This window comes from Phaethon aethereus, assembly GCF_964289735.1.
Source record: "Phaethon aethereus genome assembly, chromosome: 4".
In the NCBI taxonomy this organism is placed as follows: domain Eukaryota; kingdom Metazoa; phylum Chordata; class Aves; order Phaethontiformes; family Phaethontidae; genus Phaethon; species Phaethon aethereus.
Window position 1 is genome coordinate 32,548,820 of NC_138578.1, and position 19,947 is coordinate 32,568,766.

The 19,947-nt window shown below is 51.3% G+C and overlaps 1 protein-coding gene across 1 annotated transcript; it reads right to left on the bottom strand.

The window, feature by feature from the left end:
- Positions 1–18,858: 18,858 nt before the first annotated feature.
- Positions 18,859–19,737, bottom strand: ATOH1 (atonal bHLH transcription factor 1; the record flags this gene model as incomplete). Its single annotated transcript, XM_081999678.1, has 1 exon — positions 18,859–19,737. The coding sequence occupies one exon, from the start codon at positions 19,735–19,737 to the stop codon at positions 18,859–18,861; it is 879 nt and encodes a 292-aa protein (XP_081855804.1).
- Positions 19,738–19,947: the final 210 nt, after the last annotated feature.

Genomic DNA, 19,947 nt, shown 5'->3' on the forward strand with positions numbered 1-19,947 from the left:
GTGTACTAAGTCACCTAACATATCTTTTATAGCACTTACACAATAGCGTGTGTTACCTTAAACTCTGGGGCTATTGGTGGATCCTAAAATTCCTTTTTCATATTTCTTTTGCTGTTTAGAAAAGTAAAAAAAAGCCAAACCCTCCTGGCAGAATAGAGCAAGTCTTCAAGATATTTTATGTGCTGTCCCCCACTGTGCTAAAGCTTCACACCTGCCAGGGGCGTACAGATGTTGAGCAGAGCCTTCTCTTGGACGTCTGGGATGGTGGGAGCCAGGGTGGAGGGGGCCCTCCTCCCACTCCGTCCCCGTTAATTCCTTGCGGGGGCCAGCACAGCAGGGCCAGGGACCCGGGAAGAAGGGGTCGCAGCTGCGTGGTGCCCCCAGCTTTTGCTGCCGGGGGAAGCAGAGGTTCAGTGGGAAGGAGTCGCAGGGGTGGCTGGGCACACAGCGACCAGTGGCTTTCTGTAGCCCTGTGTAAAAAGTGGGAGCCAGGCATGCCGAGTGCAGCATATCCCAGCTCCTCAGCGGGATAAGCAGCATCCAACTCCCTCGCCCCAACCCCTTTTCCCTGGCAGAAGAGGTGGGTGCATGGGTCAGAAGGGTGCACCGTGGTCCCCAACCAGCTGGGCAGTCAGGGCCCAGGGCGGTGGGTCATGCCTCGTTGCTCCCCTGCCTCCCGGGCAGGCAGCAGCTCCGCCAGGCTGGGCAGCCCCTCGCCCTGCCAGCCAAGCCAGGACCCCACGTACAACTGCAGCCCTAATAGACACCCCAAAAATGATCTCCCCAACGGGTAAATTGTGCATGAGGAAACAGATTCCTGGAAGGCATCACACTTCTTGGACTACAGGCAACAACAAGGGTCGCTCCATGTCATTTATAGCAATTACTTTCTCCTGGAAAAACAGACCTTTGCCTTCATTAAACAGCATTTGGATTAAGGCATAAATACCTGCCAGAATTACATGCTTTTCTGGAAAGTTTAGATAAAATGTTTCAGGCTAAAGAGTAGCTAGTGCAGGTGATAAGTTATTTCTACACATGTGTTTCTTGCTTTTCCCAATTCCTTTTAACTGAGAAAACTTCAGTGTAATCATTTCTGCATGAATACTCACTGATAGGATGCCACATAAGACTGATATGTACCCAAGCTACTGAGAGCATGTAAGTAGTCTCAGACACACTGGAGAGAACACCAGAAAGACTAAAAAAAAAAAAAAAAAAAAAAAAAAAACATATGACCACATCTGTGTCTCTACCCACTACTTCCTCATCTTGCCAAACTCAGCATTTAAAAAAAAAAAGGCAAGTAAAATCCTAAGCATTTTTTGTCCTAACAAACTGAGATTTGTGACACAGTTTTACTCAGACTTGAGGTAAAAATTGCTTGCAACCGTTTCCCCAAATTACATCCTTTCTACTGATGTTTTGTAAAACTCTGCCTTTTGAAGTCATATCTGTCATAGCCAACTCTGTCGTCAAACACTGGTGCAATTACCTTAATGAAAATGATTAATAATTCACTGGTGTTTTCTTTTACAGTATAGGAAGGCTTGTGACAGTTATGAATAACATTCAGTTTTGTTTGCTAAGGATTTTTTCCTTATTTGCCCCTATCTCTATTATCTTACAACCTAATCCTCTGCCTACCTGCCCTGGCTGCTTTTACACTCCCTCATTGTTTACAACATGAATAATTAATGGCTGATAACCTGCAGCCAAATCCCTCCCACCCTATTTCTCCTGTCTGGTCTATGCCATTTTCTAGTTTATTCCAGCAGCTTGGTTTACAGGCCTTGATATCACTTACATGTTTGAAAGAAAGAAATGGGAGCAAATAAAAGTGTAGCAAGGTGAAAGTTCGTGTTAACATGAGCTTTAATACTTACCTACTTAGAGGTCATTTTTGCAGCATTTGTTACACAGCAAAATTAAATATGTCTAGCCTTATCTTTATAAAGTAATACCAGAAAACACAAAGAACACCTACAGCAGCAAGAAAAATCACTGCAAATGCCTTCACCAGTTTCTAAAACATTTCTCCTGTTTTCCAGCACCAGCCTATGTCGTCCCTGTCCCTCAGGGCATCTTCCCAGCATCCACAAATGCCACTTGAATTCTCCACCCCTCACGGCTCAGCAAAACACTGGTGTCCACTTACCACTTGTATTACCGCATTTTTGTCAGTCAATGCACAAACATCAAAAAACGATCTCTGCCCCAACCAGCAAGTGACAGCTTACAAAATTCTATGAAGCAGAGCCATCTCACGGGCACGCACAACCCTCCATGCAGGGACGAGCTTCCGCTTCCCTGCACAGCAACAAAAACCGGGTCAGGGGATGCTCATTTTGTGGTGGCCCTGACTTCTGAAGGCTCATCTTTAATTTAATTTTCCAGCTCAGTATCTAAGCTAAGACCTGGCCCTCTTCTTGCTTCCATTACTTTGCACCAGCAGCAGTTTTGTTCGAGTCACTGTGGGCATTGGAGCCCAGGTGCTGGCTCTCAGCTCGCCCTAGGTGTGCTCCTCAACACCTGCACGAGGAAGCTGAAGCTGCCCAAACTGCAGGTGAACAATAAAAAAAACCCAGTACATGTGATCCAGACTAAGCACGCCATGAAATTCAAATATTTGGCATCCATTTTTCTTTTTCAAGCTGAAGTTGCATACATTTCTTTTGGCATCAGAGAAGCACCCAAACTTTGGCTACAGCTGTAACCAGGAGTGTTCAGATACTGCACTAGCAATGAATGCACATCAGCCTAGCTTAAACCGACTGAAGCAGGGTTTTGCACACAGAGTAGTGCTGATGAACTTCGTATCGGTCACACGGAACCAAAACAGTAAAGCGTGTCTTCTTGGATTTGTTGATGGTTCAAAAAGTTAAGATGACACACCTTTGCAGTTCTCCCATTGAGATAGATAGATATAGAGAACAAACAACTACAAATCCTGTTCAAATTGTTAATATATATATATTAAATGCATCACATACAGTAATCTTACTGACAAGGAGAACAGGATGATAAAACAAGTGAAATGCAAAAACTGAAGCTAAGAATCATCAAATACATGTAAATTGTAAAAACTTGTAATTTAGTTTATACTTTTCACGGGAAAGCCACATTCATGCCTGCTGACAAATAATAAAAAGAGAAGGCTCTCTCACTTACATTTAATTTAGGGCCTGATCCTCAGTGATGCCCTTGGCAGAGGGCAGAATCAGATTCCTGTGTATTAGTGACACTTTCACCAAGACAATGAGCTGGTGGTAAATCCTCTGCCTTTCAAGAGAAGGAAATTAGTCAAGCTGGCTGGAAGATCAATGCTTTGAGACTTGATTTTGTTCCAGTGCCCATTCACTGGAAATTCAGAGAGAGACGCGATTTTCAACGTGCCACCTCAGAGTTTCTGAAATGAGATCTATTTTGCATGATGCCTGTGCAATGAGAGAAATGGCAGTTTCTGACAGCAGCTGCCCTGCAGACTCCCAGGCTCTGAGCAGGTCGTGCTGCATCCAGACACTGCCACAGCTTCACATCACTTCTCTTTCAGGCTCCCTCAGGATAATTCAAGACCCCCAAACCATCCCCTATGGGGTTTCAGAGCCTTTCGCTGCCCCAGGTTAATGACAGTCCTGACAGCGGGGGCTTCCCCCAGAGCCATGCGCACTGGAAGCTCCAAGTCTCTCTCTATCACAGCTGACTTCTGAAAGGCAGGACACCTTCAAGGCCCAGCACCTTTGACAGAGCTACAGGTTCCTGGCAGCTGGCAAAACCGACCTACATCTCAAGAAATGCTACTTGAAACTGAGAGGTTTTCTGCAGAACTGTTTGCAAAACACTACAAAGCAACACTTTTTTTCCACAAAGTTAGTTAGTTAGAAAATCCTGACAAGTTTAATAGTTTAAAGTTCAGAATTAAACAGAAATGCACTTGAAAAAGTTTCCAGGGCAAGAGGGATGAAGACATGGAGAGTGGCCAGTGGGACACGAGCACCTGGCACTGAGCTCTGGATACCACTGGTCTCCGGGCTAAGCCTGGCCACCCAACCGTCCCAGCCAAAACACCATTGCTGGTGTCTCACTAAGAGGCAACGTCTAATTTCTGATCATTTCCCCTTTGGGAGACGAGCTTGTAGTGGTAACTGTGAGTCAGGAGGCGATGGCTCATTCCTGACTATCACAGAGCTCAGACAAGCAGCTCTGAGTGGGGTCCTCCACATCTAAGAATGAGATGTTAATGCCAAACATAACCCAGCACGATACTTGGGCTTACTTCATCCAAGCGCATAACAGGACTTGCGGTTTCCGGATGGCAAACGCTATGAAATACAAGAAGGTAGAAAGCATCCTGCAGTCACAGGTAAAGGAAATGGGTCAATAAAAGATGCCATATGCATACGGCTGATAAAGAGAGCCTGAACTTTTTTTAAGGTAGACACCAGGAAACACATGAAAATTTAAGATGAGATCTGTGGACATAAACAGATCTTTGGCATGAGGTGACTATGAAACTACTGCATGAAATGGAGAGGCAAGAATGAAAGCTTTTAGAGGGATTTCAGAATAAGCAATATTATGTCTAGCCCAAATCCCAGATGCTAAGGAAAAAAGGGGGAAGATGAAGAGAGATATACTGGGGAAAGAGAAAGGAGTAATGGTATGATCATGACAATATAATAAATCAAAAAGTCATCTCTTTCTTAACCTAGCAAAACAATCAAAGCATTTTTTGTAGGAAAATCTTGTGCTAAGAAAATAAACACCTGCTTAATTTCCAGTTAAATCCAACAGCTAAACCTGTATGTTCTTTGCATTAAAAAATTAAATACTGACAAAACAACTTCTGAGAAATGTAATACTCTAATCCTCTCAAGAGATTTTTATAAAAGGGTTTTTAAAGACTCAGCAGTTAAACAGTTTCCAATAATGAGACCAGAAACATACAAAGACATCATGAAAAGTTATATCCACCTGTGTGTCACACTCAGGGTATGAGGCTTTTTTTTTTATTCACTCATTATATCACCAAAGTATCTGAGAAATACAAGTAACGTATTAAGAAACCAAATAATTTTTTTTCTTTTCTTTCTGTGACGCAGGTTTTACACAAAGCTTCAAAAGGAAATTCTTTCCGTGTGTTTTATTTCAGCCATAAAATACACGTTATAGTACCACTGAAACGCTACAAGACATGTTTATGCTGCGCTCGTACGGCCTTATGCCACCTGGCCAAGAGACGTTGGTAAGGCAGTCGAGCACACACCCTGTTGTGTGCGCTCAGTTTTTATTGGCCATTCAAAAAAAAAAAAAACAAACCACCACATCATTTTGAAAAGGAACAGAACTAAAGCCAAGAAAACCCCAACCTGGATAAAATTAGCGTCAGCCAAAATGCAAAGAAATCTGAATAGCAACTTTCTATGCGGGAAAAACATTTAGCCGATTCATTGACTTCGCCATTGTCGCACTGTACCTCCCTGCCACGAGCGGGACCAAACCTTTCAGTGCTAGCCATTTCAGGCGAGGCTGCCCTTCAGTCACCCAATTTCTGACGAAGGACTTACCACCTCTTTTCAGCCTGAAAAAGGGCATGCACGCACACGTGCAGCTACGTGAATTTTCAAAACAGGCCCAGCGACGGGCTGGGCTCAGCGCTGCACGCCGGGCTCTGCCTACCCTCCTGAGCCCATCTGCTAACTGAAGAGGTATTCATTTGGGTCGGGGGCTTTTGAAACACCTCTTATGGCTGCATAGCGAAGGGCAGACACCCACTAGAAACGCCATTGTTTTGGAGGCCTCTGGGAGAAGATTCACATGGGGTTGTGGTAGCAGCCCTTTCCATGGGCAGTTCCCGTGCCAGAAGAAATTGCTGTGCTGGCAAATTAACAGCTATCTGCTACCGAAATGGGAAGGAAGTGAATTTCTAAGTGAAGGAGATAAACTTTCCTATTTTGCTTGCTGCCTTTTTTTTTTTTTTCCTTTTTTAGCGAGGATCTGTCCCACGTGACATAACCAACAGAAATGCCCCTGGAAATAAGTACTTTAATACTTAAATAAAAGTATGAATCTGCTAAGGGATCCCTTTCTTTTGTAAGGAAAGAGATGTGGTTTATGATTGAGAAGATCATCCAGTTTTCAGAAGCCTAAATGGCAAAGATAAACTTCTACAAGGTTCTCTCAAAGCATGCCACAAGTTGTGCAGCGTGAAAGAGACCCTCAAGGCACTGATCCCATCAGTTCACCTGCTTTAATGGTTTTCAAAGACATTAAGTGCATAAATGATTGTGAGACGTTCAAAGCCAGGGCTCACCAGCCTTATCTGAGTGATCACACTAGAGTCCTGCCCACGTAAAATCACCAAAGCTAGAAATACATAGTGAAACCTCAAGCACCAGCATCAACATGAAGCATGCTATGGTTGTTTTAATAATGTTTTGTATCATCAACAACAAGGGCTCTCCTTTCATGCATGGAATCTTCATTTTAATTACATTGGTTTAGTCTGGTTTATGGGCACATCCTGTGCACTCTCACACAGTTGAGTAATCCCATTCAATTCCAAAGGCTTATCTGTGAGCATAAAGATGACTTACAGTAATAAAGAGCTACACCCTTGTCGTTCCAGCGCTCACCTGCTTGCCGAGAATGTTGTCATAATACAAACAATGAAGGGGGGGGGGGGGGCGGAAATCAGATTCCATTTGCAGCCATGCCTAAGCAAAGCACAACTACACAGAGAAAGATGAACAAGGATCCCCTCACAGCCTCCAATTCCTGCACTGGTTCAAGGTGACAGAAGGGAATTCAAATGACAGTTCTTATGAGGATTAAAAGTTCTTTCACTGTGGATCCAAGACATACAATTTCTCCATTTTTTCTTTCATTGGAATGAAACACCTATTTTTGAATAACATATTCCTGGTTGGGGTGGGAGTGCATTTTTTTAATGCTATGAGCATTTCTTTCTGATTTTATATCAAAACTAAATTCTTATGCAAACAACCTAATTTTATCAAACATGCTGCTTTGTGATGTAATTGCAAATTCTGACAGATTATAGTTCTACAGGAACTGTTTGGTTTTTTTTTCAATATATGCTTTTGTTATCTTTTGTTTTACCTTTTATACCTACTTATGTCAGTAGTTTTCAATTTCAACCAGCAATAAGACTCCATGTGTCTCTCTACTTTTTTCCATGGAAAAATACCTCCCTCCCACCCAGTTTTTCATCCTGTTTCCTTCTTGTCTCTCTCAGATGGAGGCCCTGCTGCAGCAGAGGACAGGTTAACATCCTGAGGGTAGGGACAGCTCAGAAGGTAAAGGGATCTTTCCCTGCCAGCCACAAACTATTGGGATTCTCCCCACACAGAGGCAATTCAGGGAGAGGCTTCTGCCAATATAAATCCACTTGGGCTGTGTAAACAGAGAGAAGGACCAGAGACTATGAGCTCCGGAGGCAGATTGCTTCCTTGTGATAAACTGAGCTAATAAGTAAGTTTTAAAAGGACTGAGACCTCAAATGTTGAGAGCTTCAAAGAAGGATCAAGTTACGCAAAACTTGTGGGCGACTTTTCAGGCAAAAATGTTAATTTCCACTGACAAATTGCATCCTCTATTTAGGCTTCAGAGACTGATGAGAAAGAAATCCGGTTAAAGAAAGGAGGAAGGGAGCGAAGGCCATGCCTGTAACTCCACAGCTTACCCCTGCCAGTGCAGCATGCTACACTGGCATGCCAGAGACAGACAAGGAGACACTGCAAAAGTCTTTCCCTTGATTTGTGCCACTTGCTAATGTCTCCTAACTGACCTCAGCTTACAGCAGAGAGCTGCTGTTTCATATCAGCCAGCAGAGTGAGGCACCGAGAAGAGCAAGGAGAGACTTCCTGTGATTTCAAACACCTCTGCTGCTTTTTTTCCTCAGGGAGGTGGTGTGAGGGGCTGTGCCAAATTCGATTGTGACAACTTGGGTCTATCAGCTCTGTATTCTGATATGATCCATGCCACACACATATCATTAATTACTACAGTTACCAGTCCTATCCAGTCCTTCTATCTCTCTGTTTCTCAGGTATATGTCAAAAATCACCCACTCAACAGCTCAAGGGATTTACTTTGACATGGTACTTTTTTTTGGGATGAGCAATTAAACCACCAAACCATAGATCTTTCGATGGAGAGCATTCCTGAAGATTCAACAGTCTTCAGATGGATTCTTAGCACAGTTACTGTGAGAACTTTGTATCTTTAAGTTTCATTCTGAGCATTTATTTTCTTTCAATATTTTCTTTCACATTAAAGCTCATAAACTGAAACACAGATTGGATCAATATTGCCTGTTTTCAGTCGCATCATAACGAAAATCATCTTACAGTGTTTATAGAACAGACCACCTGTAGAACCCAGAAGAAATGGCTATGTCACCTGTGTAATGAAGGGGGGGGGGGGGCGGGAAGAGAGAACACCACCACAAACCCTCAAAGAGTCTCCAAAGCACGGCGGCAGAGCTGGGAGCTGCCCGGGCTACCATGGACAGAGCCCGACTCCCGGCCCCGAGAACCGGGAGCCGGAGCACGCTCCCATCGCGGTGAGAAGGTACCATCCCCGGTCAGAGCAATCCCTACAAGGAAATATTTCTTCCTGCAAAAGTTTTAGACAGGCTGCCAGCAGCTCCGAGGCCGGGGGGGGGGGGGGGGGGGAAGGACACTTTTTTTGTGGGTTTGGGTTTTTTTTGTTTGGTTTTTATGGCAATGTCTGACTTAAGTCAGATTTGGCTCTGTGTTGATCGCAGGGCATCCTTCGGAACACCTGCCTCGGAGCGGTTACCGCGTTATTACGAGGCGAGCGCAAAAGCCACAGAGTTCGGTTGCCATAAACTGTTATTAAATAAATAAATAAACTTTACTGCCGGGTGCGTAAACCTAAAATTTTAAATTGATCAAGAGAGCGGCTTACAGGCAACTTCAAAGGTGGTTTTGTTAAGCATAACTGTGTCCTAGTATTTGCAATACAAAAGCTTTGTTAAATATGTTTTGTTTTGGGCAACCTGCAGGCTGATCCTGTAGAAGGGGAAATCATGACCCCCTCATGGATTTTCATTTTGGGTATACAGTGTACTCAACATGGGAATTTCCTATTACCGATTTTTGTACTTCTGAAAGATGGTTGCCATTACAGCTATTTTTCCTAGATAAGGTGATGCTAAAAGGAAATCTGCAACGGCAGTAGAAAAACTGAAATGGATCTGCTGACCCTGCACCTCAAACAATTTTTCAAAAAGCTCTAGAAGTAGAGCTTATTTCTTTATACAGCTCAGTAGGGGCCAGATGCTAACACTGTTATTCAAACCAATTAAATATCATCAAAATCTGAAACTGAACTCAGAGGTAGAAATGAAAACGTGTAAAGCTGATTAAACTATCTGACACAGGCCATTAGTAAAACAACACGTTTCTTGCCCCAGCTGAAGATTTTTCTGGAAGGATCAATATTCTTTCCAAAAGTTTAACACTCAAGTAACCTCACCAAAAAGCTAGTGATCTTAAAAACAAATTAACCAAAATGCAAAAATGCATTTAATTGTCAGAACCAGCTTGCTTCCTCTTACCATTAAGATTTGCAGGAAATGCAAATTGAGATTGATATATAAGTGGACCACAAATTTTGGTGGGTCATGGCACTGCTCAGAATTGCCTCTGTAATTTTTCCTTTCAGTCAAATAGACACTTCGACTTGATGTTTTTCATTTACATTTCTCAAGTTTTAGCTTTTGAAAATCAGGAGGATCCATCAAAATTGATGCTTTCATGAAAAAAGTTTTCTCAACTTGGATAATCTGTTGGGTTTTTATTTGAATAAAGAAATTAAAGGTCTGCCAAAGGAAGACAACAAGCTGTTTGTTCCCAGTATTTGCTGCAAACTTTGAAGACTTATTCAGTCTCACCTGCCAATCCCCTGCAACCCCAAATCCTGCACCACATTTATTTCAGGAATCTCCAGGTCAGGTCCCTACATCTCCATGAACGTTGTCAAGGTGTGCAAGTATAATAAATATGACTACAAAACGCACCCACAGGTACCGCTTCAGTATTTAAGTCAGAAGCTGAGTTCCCCTCCCCTGCTAAGCACCCAACTGCCACAGAAACAACCAAAAACCTCTGAACACTCAGCAGCTTTTGAAAACCAAAAGCCTGGCTTTAGATGCTCATCTTTCATTTTTCTTATTTCTATTTTGGGGAATAACTTTTCTTGCTCCTTGTTTTAAGAACATTTGAAGTTATGACCACAGAGTCTCTACAGTAAGTTTTGACCCACTGTCGTCAGTAGGGCCAGGACGATGCTCTTCTATTTAGTCTTCTTGATTACTTGGAAAAACAGAGAAGATAAAAGTATTCTTTCCTGACATCACTTCCCCCAGGGGTTGGAATACTAGTGGAAAAACTATGAACCGTTTTAAAAACCCCTGTTTAACCAGGGGTACGTAGAGGTTAGTGCTCCCTACACACACCCCTATAGTTGAATAGCCATGCATAGCCAGGGACGCTTCAGCATCGGAGAGGTTGTGCTCGGGGGCTGCCACCACAAGCTCTGGCTGTGGAAGTGCTGCAGGTGCAGGCCTAGGGGTACCCACCATGCGGGTGTCACCCAGGCGTCACAGCAGCCCCAGGCGGATGCCTGGCAGTACTGGGAACTTCCTTGCACCTTGCCAGTCCCTCACAGCTGCTTAAGGTACACTGGACCATGCCCCAACCCTTGGAGCAGCCCAAACCTGCAGGCCAAGGTTGTGAAATCACCAAACCACAGCACAGAGTCTTCACACCCCTAAAGGAGCCCAGCTGAGAAATGGGTTCATTGCAACAATACCTAGTAGCCTTTGCAGGGTTAGCTAACGAAACCAACTAAGACCGCCTTTCCTCAAAACGTGCATCACTCCGGCAGCTTTGAGCACTGCTCACTACAGCTCCCCAGGAGGTGTCAGGGATGGAGTCAGCAACCGCAGCCAACAGCAGCACCCAAGTGACGTGATCCCATTACTTGCTAACCCCAAAGTTATAGCCAGCAATGCTTCTGAGCTTTCACCACCTTTCTCAACAGGCCAAACCTGGGAACCCAATGGCAATTCAGAGCCCTCCTGTCCCAGTTTCCACCCTCACAATGCCAGACTTAAATTTTCCAAGCCTTTTTAAACAAAAAGCTTTCAGGCTATTCCGCAATGCAGAGACGAAGTCACCAAACTGTAGGTGAGAGGGCTATCTGGATGCTTTACCCTAGCCAAGTAATAGAAAGAGAATTGCTTTAAGCCAGAAACCCTTCTGTGACCAGAAAAGAACCACATGAAAGTTTGCAATGAGAGCATGTTTGGAAAACATTCTGGTAAGGGCTGCAACATAACGATGCAAATCTGGCTGTGCTTATCACAGCTTCACAACAAACATTACAGCACTGGTAATTTCAGAAAAATAACAGGTATTCTTCCTACCTGAGAGGTGGCTGAGGCCAGTGGGTACTACATATCAGACTGTGCTGTACCATCTCACATGCCCTGGAAAACCACCTCAGGCACAGACTCTTACCCACACCAGAGAGGAAGCTCCAACAGGAGCAATTTATGCAGCCTGGTTTTGGCCACCTCACCTCCAGCTACTCCTTATCAAGCTTAACAAGGAAACAATCTTTGGGGTCAGGAGAATGATTTTGCTGGCAGAAGCCTGGATCCAGTTGTCACCCTTCCCAAGGTGTTGATCAGCTTCATCAGCAACAGAAAACTCTACCTCTCCCTCCCTCTCAACCCACCCTAAGTAACAGGCTACAGCTGGGGCAAGGCATCTGCTCTGCATCCTGCTTCCCGGGGTGCTGGGAGAGGATGACCAGACCGAGAGGCATGGCAAGCCATCTCTCTGCTGGTGAAAAGCCAGCCCCAGGCTGAATACCCTTTGCTTTGAACAAAGCCTTGCAACTGAAAATGCTTTTTGAAGTGACTGGAAAAATTGTGTGGTGTGAGGAGGAGGCTGTGGCACACAGCCTGCGCTCACGCCCTCCCTTTGGCCTGGGCTCCTGTTGTCCACAGCAAGTCCCCTAATGTTGCTGGGCCTCAGGTCTTTCCCCACAGACAGGATACCACCTTCCCAGGACACTGAGGAGTGCTTAGGGCTTGAGAACTGTATAAATAGCCCTTGTATGAGCTCTAGTCAAGCTGTACCGTTTCTGTAGGGTTGAGTACCTAGTTGCGACATGCATCCTGCAAATCATCACAGCTTGCTGAGAGTCAGCACGTTTTAGGAACCTTCTCATAACACTGGCCCTTAGTTCAGCATTAGTACTTGCATGACAAAAATAAAGTAGTAGTAGTAGTAATAATAATAAAAGAGTATGTGGGTAAATACAAAGCAAATACTAAAGTGATACTTTTGCCCACAGCAACTGAAACCCAAAGAAAAGCAGCTGTATGGAAGTATTTAGTCCACTTCACACCACTTTTTTAAAAATGGAGAGTACAAGAGAGCCCAGTGCCCACTCAGACAGGGATCCCTGCTCCCCTCGGCTCCCAACTTTGCTCTAACCCCGTGGACAGCCTAATACTCGCTCTGGTGGACACCAGCAGCAAGCCTTCTCCCAGCCTCACCGTGGGCAGTAGCTCTCCTCGTAAAAACAAAAACAAAAACAAAACACCAAACAAACCTCTTAGGCAAAAGGACTAGCCCTTCTATAGTAAAAATAACAAAACAAAACCCACAATAATGCACCACCATCCCTTTTTAAAAGGGGATTTTAGAGAAACGCTGTTACAGGAGACATTATCGTGCACGGGCTGGTGGATTTAATAATGAAGAGAGAAAACTTGAAGCAAGCCTGCCTCCTCGCACTGCTCCCAGGGACGGAGCTGCTGGTCGCGGAGGCCGCCCCGAGCCGGGCAGGACCCCTCCTCGGGCAGGGTGGAAATATTGACTGTAGATAAGCCGGGTGCAGATGGGGACTGAGGGCACGGCGGCGGCTCACCCCTGCCCGGGGCCCCCGGGCTTGATTTTTGTTTTTTATGGGAAGCAGGTGATGCCGCTAAACGGCCTCATTTCAAAGCGTCCCCGGAACCAGAAAAGCTTTTACACCTGGGAGGGGGGCGCGGAGCAGCTGAGCAGCTTGGCTGACGCACCCCTCTCCCAGTCCGGCAGAGCCCCGCGGGAGCAGAAGCCGGAGAAAGAAAGAAAAGTTCGGAAACTTGCAGAGTCAAACGCTTTCCCCTGCCAGGGGCCGGAGCTTCCCACAGCGCCGCCGGATCGCTGCCGGGACGCACCCCCGGGAGCCCGCTCGGCCTCAACCCCCGGCGCAGCGGCCCCAGGCCGGGGAGCGGCCGCGGTCGGCGAGGTCCTGCCCTGCTGTCCCGCCCCTGCGTCCCCCACGCGTGCGGCTGTACAACGGTGCTGCTGAGCATTGGACGGGAACAACAGCAACAACCAACCAAAAAAAAAAAAAAAACCACAAAAAAACCAAACCACCAAAAAACCCAAGCCCCTAAACCAAAGCTCTTGAAAGATAAAAACATCAGTGGGTGGTTGGAGATGAAACGGTACGCCCTGATCCGGTGGGATCGAGGGGTTTTGCTTGTCCCAAACAGCTCTTTTAAACACCAATCTGACAAGGATGTACCGTGCCGGTGGGCTGCGTGTCTTATTTCAGCGAGTCACCTACCATTAAAGAGGCACTTTTACAAGTTTGCGGTGAGGCGACGAGGCATTGAAAAGCCGCTGGCTGGGGAGGGAAAGCTCCGGGAAGGGGTTAACCCGCGGCCCGCCCGGCCCGTGAAATGACGGTAAATTACCCGGCGCGTCCTCCCGGGGAAGAAATTAGACTTCAAAAGGGCTGGAGCCCTCCAGAATATATATCAAGCAGATGGGCTGATGCGCTGTCTGGCTGATGTGCAGTTGATGAACCGCCCCACAGCAGTGCAGCAGCCCCGCTTCGCCCGGGCACCCCGGCGGCAGCAGCGCGCTTCTCCGGGGCGGCTGCCTCGGTCCGGAGGCACGGGAGGCGGGGAGAGGGGGTGTGCGCCGCAAGGGACCGGGAAAGGAAGAGAAGAAGGGAGAGGAGGGGGAAGGGGGAAAAAATAAAAAAAAAAAAAAAGAGAGCGAGGAAACCAATTGGGGTGAAATGAAAAAAGAAATCTTTTCATGAGCGCAGGGGATTTGCTCTCCCATTCCCAAATCTCCCTTTCCCTGGCAGCGCTACAGGGATCCCACCCTCGCTTCGGCAGAAGCTCCCGTGGCGAGTCCCGGCTACCCACGCACCGAGCACCATCGGCTAAACCGAGCTGGGGGGCGAGACGCTGCGGGGAGCGACAGAGGAGCTGAGCTCCCACCCCTGTAGCAGTTCGGTAAAAACGCCTTCTACCCTCCTCCCGCTCCTCAGCGGGGAGGGAGGAACGCACACGCCAGAAAGGTACCCATCGCAGCGTTTACATGCGTCGCCCCTCGAAACGCCTTTGACACGCCTTGGCGGGGCTCCCAAAGGCATCCTGTGCCATCTGATAGCGCTTCGGGACAGGCCCCTCTGCCCTCCCCGCTCCGGGGCGGGGGGCGGCCGGGCAGCATACGGCTTTTCGGGGCCAGACCCCAGCTCCGGGAGGGCTGCCGCCTGCGCGGCCCGGCCCCAGGGGACACCCGGGCCCGGGCAGAGGCTCTTGCAGCGTTGCAGTGATTTGGCCGGGGCCAAAGAAGTTGCCCCCTTGTCCCCGGGGTGCCCCGGCGGCTCCTGGCCCCAGCCTGGGCGCTGCGGGGCTGGGCTGCCCGCGGAGCAGGTGCTCCCTACGCTGGGCTGGCAGGGTTCCCCCCTGACCCACGCAATAAGCCCCTTTCCTCGCCCCTTTCCCCCCGTATTTCTCTCCCCACTCCTCCGGATAGGCACGTCCCGGGGAGATGCGACGACGGGTGGCCGGACGCAAGGACGGCTCCTGCCTGGTGCCGGGGTCGGTGCCCGCGGGTGGCAGTGTCACAGGTGGGGCCACCAGGTGTCGAGGGTGCCCAAGCTGGGAGGTGCCCCACGCGGGGACGGGGCTGTGGGACAGAGAGGGACTGGCGCGTTTCTCCCTGCTCTTGCACAGTAGGAAGCGGGAGGGGGGGTGTGTGGCTGCGTGTCTCCATCCCTGCTGCAGCGGCTCGGGCCCCTGTGAGCGTCTGCACGCGTGTGCATGCGCCCACGCGTGTGGACGCCCGTCCGTGCCGGCCTCGGCGTGAGCTCGCCTGTCCCTCTGTGGGCGCCTGCCTCTCCGCCCTGTCGGAGCAGACATGCTGCGCCGTTCCTGCGTATCTTTTTCTCCTCCTTTGTCTCCCTCTTCTTTGGCTTTGACTCTTTCAGGTGCCCCGGCGATGCCCTCGCGTGCTGCTGGTTGCTGGGAGGTGGCGCGGCTGCCACTGCGCTGCTGTTGTGCGAGGGGAGGGCGGCAGGGAGGGAGGGAGGGAAGGAGGCTTGAATGCTGGCTGTTGTGCTCGGCTGGGGTGGGGGGCCGCCGAGGAGGAGGCCGATGATGATGATGATGATGATGATGATGGAGGGGAGGCAGTGACGACGGAGCTCACCGCGGGCGCGCAGCTCCCTGGGGAGTCGCCTGAAAGGCCGCTGCGCTCACCAGCTGACAACGCGTGCTCCGCTCCAGACACAGCGCACCGCGGCCGGGAGCGAGGCCAGACCCCCCCCTCCGCCCCCCAGCCCCTCTGTCCCCCCCATTGTCCGCCCCTTCGCATTGTCCGCCCCGCTCTAATTAAGAAACACTGGCCCCACGGCCAGCTTCCCCCCCACCTCGTCGTCGTCCCTGCGCTTTTCTGGTCTCCCCTCGCCGGGTTTAACCCTTTCTCACCCTTTCCCGCCCCGAGGCCAGAGGTTGGGCAAACAGCAGCCGGAGAGCTGCGAGGCAGCGCCGCGCTCCCCGCGCCGCGCTGCAAACTCGCCCCCCCCCCCAAACCCCACACCTCGCCTCGCCCCTCTCCTGCCCCCCGAAAACTCGAAAGCCCCCGCCGCCGAAACGGGAGTGCAGCCGTGCGGGGGACGGAGCCGCCGTGCGCCTCGCACAAAGGCGACCCCCCCCCCCCCGCCAGCCCACCCCCCCGCTCGTTTTTGCACACTCCGGAGGATATTTAGCGTTCAGCCCAAATTTAACGCTCGGCTAGTGCGCTTCTGCCTCGCCCTTTTCAAATAAAGAGCCCGTTTAAGATGATAAAACCCCACGAAGCAAACCGGGCGAAACTGCTTCCAGGGGCTGGTGCGCGTCCCCGCTCTTGTTAAAAAACTTCGCGGTAGTCTATAGAAAACAAACACTGTCGCAAGCTCAATAAAGCGATTTATCCATCTTCATTACTTAAAGAAATGTTGTCTCTTTGTTTGTTTGGGGAGATATTAAGCATGCTTAGCTTGCAACACATAGTTGATTCCTTTGCTAGTATCTTGGATACTTGGATCTGACTTTGGAAGGTAGGAGCTAATTGCTAATAATGGAGAGAAAGGAACCAGCCAGCATAGCGGGAGTGGCCTGGCATATGGGGAATGAGCAGTCTGAAATACTCAATATTCAAGTTTCCAAAATATTAATGAGATTATAGCAACCTGCAGCTATACGTTACAGCTTGTTAACGGAGTGTAAGGGGCGGGGGGCGGGGGGGGCGGGCTGCCAAGCGGTTGTTATGCAAACTCTATAGCTGAACCTTAAAATGGAAATGCGGCTGTGTATCTCTTTCAAAGAGTGTTTAAAAAAAAAAAAAAAAGAAGAAGAAAAGGAGAAAAAGACCCCCAGACAGCGAGAGCAGCACTGCAGCGGCCAGCCCCAACTGCGCCCCGCGGTTATAATATAATATATAAATTTATAAACTGCGCATCTGCTGCGGAAAGGGACCCCGTCCCAGGGCGCGGGCAGCATTTCCATCCCCGCTTTTCCACCCCTTCGCGTGTCCGCAGCGCCCGGGACGGCGGGGCCGAGGGGAGGGTACGCGCACCCCTTCAACCCACGGCCGCCCCACGGGCACCCCCGGCGCGCTTTACGCGGGGGTGCTGCCCAGAGTCCTTCACCCGCGCTGGGCACACACCCAAAGCTAAACAAATAAACAGAAAACCACCCACCCCCAGCACCCACCAAAATTGGCGATATTTTTCTTCCCCACATCACTCCCGTGCTGGGAGCCCACGCGTGCCCCCTAAGACGTGACATCGGCTCCCAGAGCCCAGATATAAATGCCATGCACCAAAGGTGACCCACCCCGACAAAGCTGGTGGTTTTTAGGAAGGCAAATGACCCTTCTGAGGAACTTTTCACCCTGCGGGACCGTACCCCGCCGCGGCAGGTACGGGGCGGCGGGGAGGGCAGGGGGGCAGCCGGGCGGGACGGGTGCCCTCTTTCTGCACCGATCCTCTCACGGGCAGCTCCGCTCCCGCGGGGGCTGCTCGCCCCCGACCGCGCCCGACGGCTGATCGCCCCGGAGACCCCCCCGGGTGCCATCCGCTGAAGCCGGCGGGACCCCGGCACGGCTCCGGTTTAGCCCCGGGTCTGGTGTGGCAGACGAGGCTCCGTGGGGGGAACCCGCTCGTGTCCCCGACCGGCTACCGAGCAGCGCCAAGCCCCTCGCCCCGCACTTGTTGCAATTACCCCGGCCTAGCTGGGAACGGCGGGATGGAGGTGGGGCCCGATCCCGCCGGTGCAGGCAGCGGGGGGAGGCAGCCCCTGCTCCACGCGGGGCACAAACAACCCCGGCCCCGGCCCGGTCTGCCAGCTCCGGCGTGCATCGCCTCCCGGAGGTATCCCGCTCACCCTCCGCCGCTGGGCTGGGACACCACCCCCGCTCGGGGCGTGCGAGGAGGAAAGCTAAACCCGACGGCGCTTGCAGGCTGGTTTTGGTTTTGTTTCGGGTTTTTGTTGATTTTTTTTTGTTTTTTCCCACGTTTATTTGTTCTCAATTTTTTTTAAATTAAAATACATAAAACAATGGCTGCTGGCTTTGCTAAAATTAAAATAAACGATTCTTGTCGTAGAAAAGTTTGTTGTTTTTTTTTTTTAAAAAAAGAGAAGCAGAAATAGTAGCAAACACTCCGTAATAAATACGTTTCCTATTACCACAAAAGCAAAATAAAACTGACATAAAAGTTTGACACGACAAAACTGTTTTCGTTTTTAAGACAGCGTTAGGATTAAGTGGCTTAATTAAATATTGGTCTCCGATTGGCAGTTAGTAGCTTTCCTCCTGAAACCGCATCTCCGGCCGCTGATAAAGTGCTTGCGCCAAGTTTCCCCCCAAACGGCGCCGATGTGGTGCGCTCAGGAAAATCCACCTTTTCCCCGCTATTTACAGGACAAGACGGTGCGTTATTTACATTTTTGTGGGTGTGCGCGTGTCTCTTTCCACAGCGATACGCCCCAGGGCAGGATGGGGGTCCTGGAGGGCGTGGGTGTCCCTGCTGCCTTGGGGAGGGCGGCGTGGGACCCCCCCCGCCTGCCGGGCAGCGGAGGGGCCGGGCTTTGCTCCTTGCGCATCCGCGGCTCAAGCCGCGCTCCGCGCTGCGAGGCGGCGTGTTGGCAGGAGGGAACGGCGACGGCTTCTACAGGCGAAAGAAACTTTGAAAGTGGTAACGAAAAATGAAAAAAAACCCACCCAAAAACCCACCCACCCCGCCCTGACAGGTAGGGCGGCTACAGTCACTCGCTAACAGCCATCCCCCTGGACAGCCCGGGCTGCCGGGGGTGGAGAAGAGGGGTGGACTTCAAAGCGACCGAGGGGAGCCGAGGCCATCGGAGGCGACACCGCGGCCGGTTGCGCACCCCACGGCGGAGTCCGTGCTCCGAGGGGCGGCCGCGGCCCCGGGGGGGTGCTGGGGACGGCGCCCCCGCCCTTAGCTGGCCTCGTCCGAGTCGCTGTAGTGGGAGCGGGGCGAGAACTCCCCGTCGCTCCTGTGGGACCGGGGAGAGGTTTTGCTCCGCTCCTGCGGCGGCTGCCCGGGCTGCGGCAGCAGGAGGGCGGGGGAAGGGGCTCTCTGTCCCATCAGGGCGCCCTCCGCGAAGGAGGGGAAGCGCAGCGGGTCGAGCTGCACCGAGTAACCGCCAGCGGCCGGCGGCGGGGGGAAGCGAGTCCTGCCGTGCCCGGGGGGAGAGGCTCTCGGCGGCCCCGGCGGCGGCGCCGGCGGCCCCGGCGGCGGTCCGGCCCCGGCGGCGCAGGGCGGCTCGAAGGGAACCCCGCGGTGCTCGGCTTTGCCGGGGGTGTCGGGGGGGGCGGCGGGGCTGTGCAGCAGCTCGGCCAGGGCGCTGATGTAGATCTGTGCCATCTGCAGCGTCTCGTACTTGGAGAGCTTCTTGTCGTTGTTGAAGGAGGGGATGACATTGCGCAGCTGGTCGAAGGCGTGGTTCAGCCCGTGCATCCGCCGCCGCTCCCGCGCGTTGGCCGCCAGCCGCCGCTGCTTCTGCACGCCGCTCACCTGCGCCCGCAGGCCGGGCCCGCCGCCGCCCCGCGGCCGCCCGCCGCCCGCCGCCGCGCCCCGCGCCCCGCCGGGGCTGCTGCTGCCGCCGCCGCGCGCCGCGCTCCCCTCCGCCGCCGCCTCCTCCTCCTCCTCCCCGGGCAGCAGGTAGCGGGGCGAGGCGGCGGGCAGGCGCGCGGCGCAGCACACGCCCAGCCAGCCCGGGGCGAAGCCGCCGCCGCCCGCCTGCGGCCCCAGCGCCGGCTCCGTCGCCCGCAGCTCCCGGCCGCCCTCGCCCCACGCGGCGCGCGGCAGGCTCATGGCTCTAGTGCGGGCGCCGCGCGCCCATGGGGGCAGGGCCGGGCAGGGCAGGGCCGGCTCGCGGCGTGCCCGCCCGCCTCGCGCGTGGCGGCCCGACGTCTCCGGTGTCGGCCGGGCGCCGCGCCCCCCTTTAAGGAGCGGCACGCGCCGGGGTCCCCCACCCCCCCGCCCCCCTCCCCTCCCTCGCGCCCCACCCCTCCCGCCGCCCGC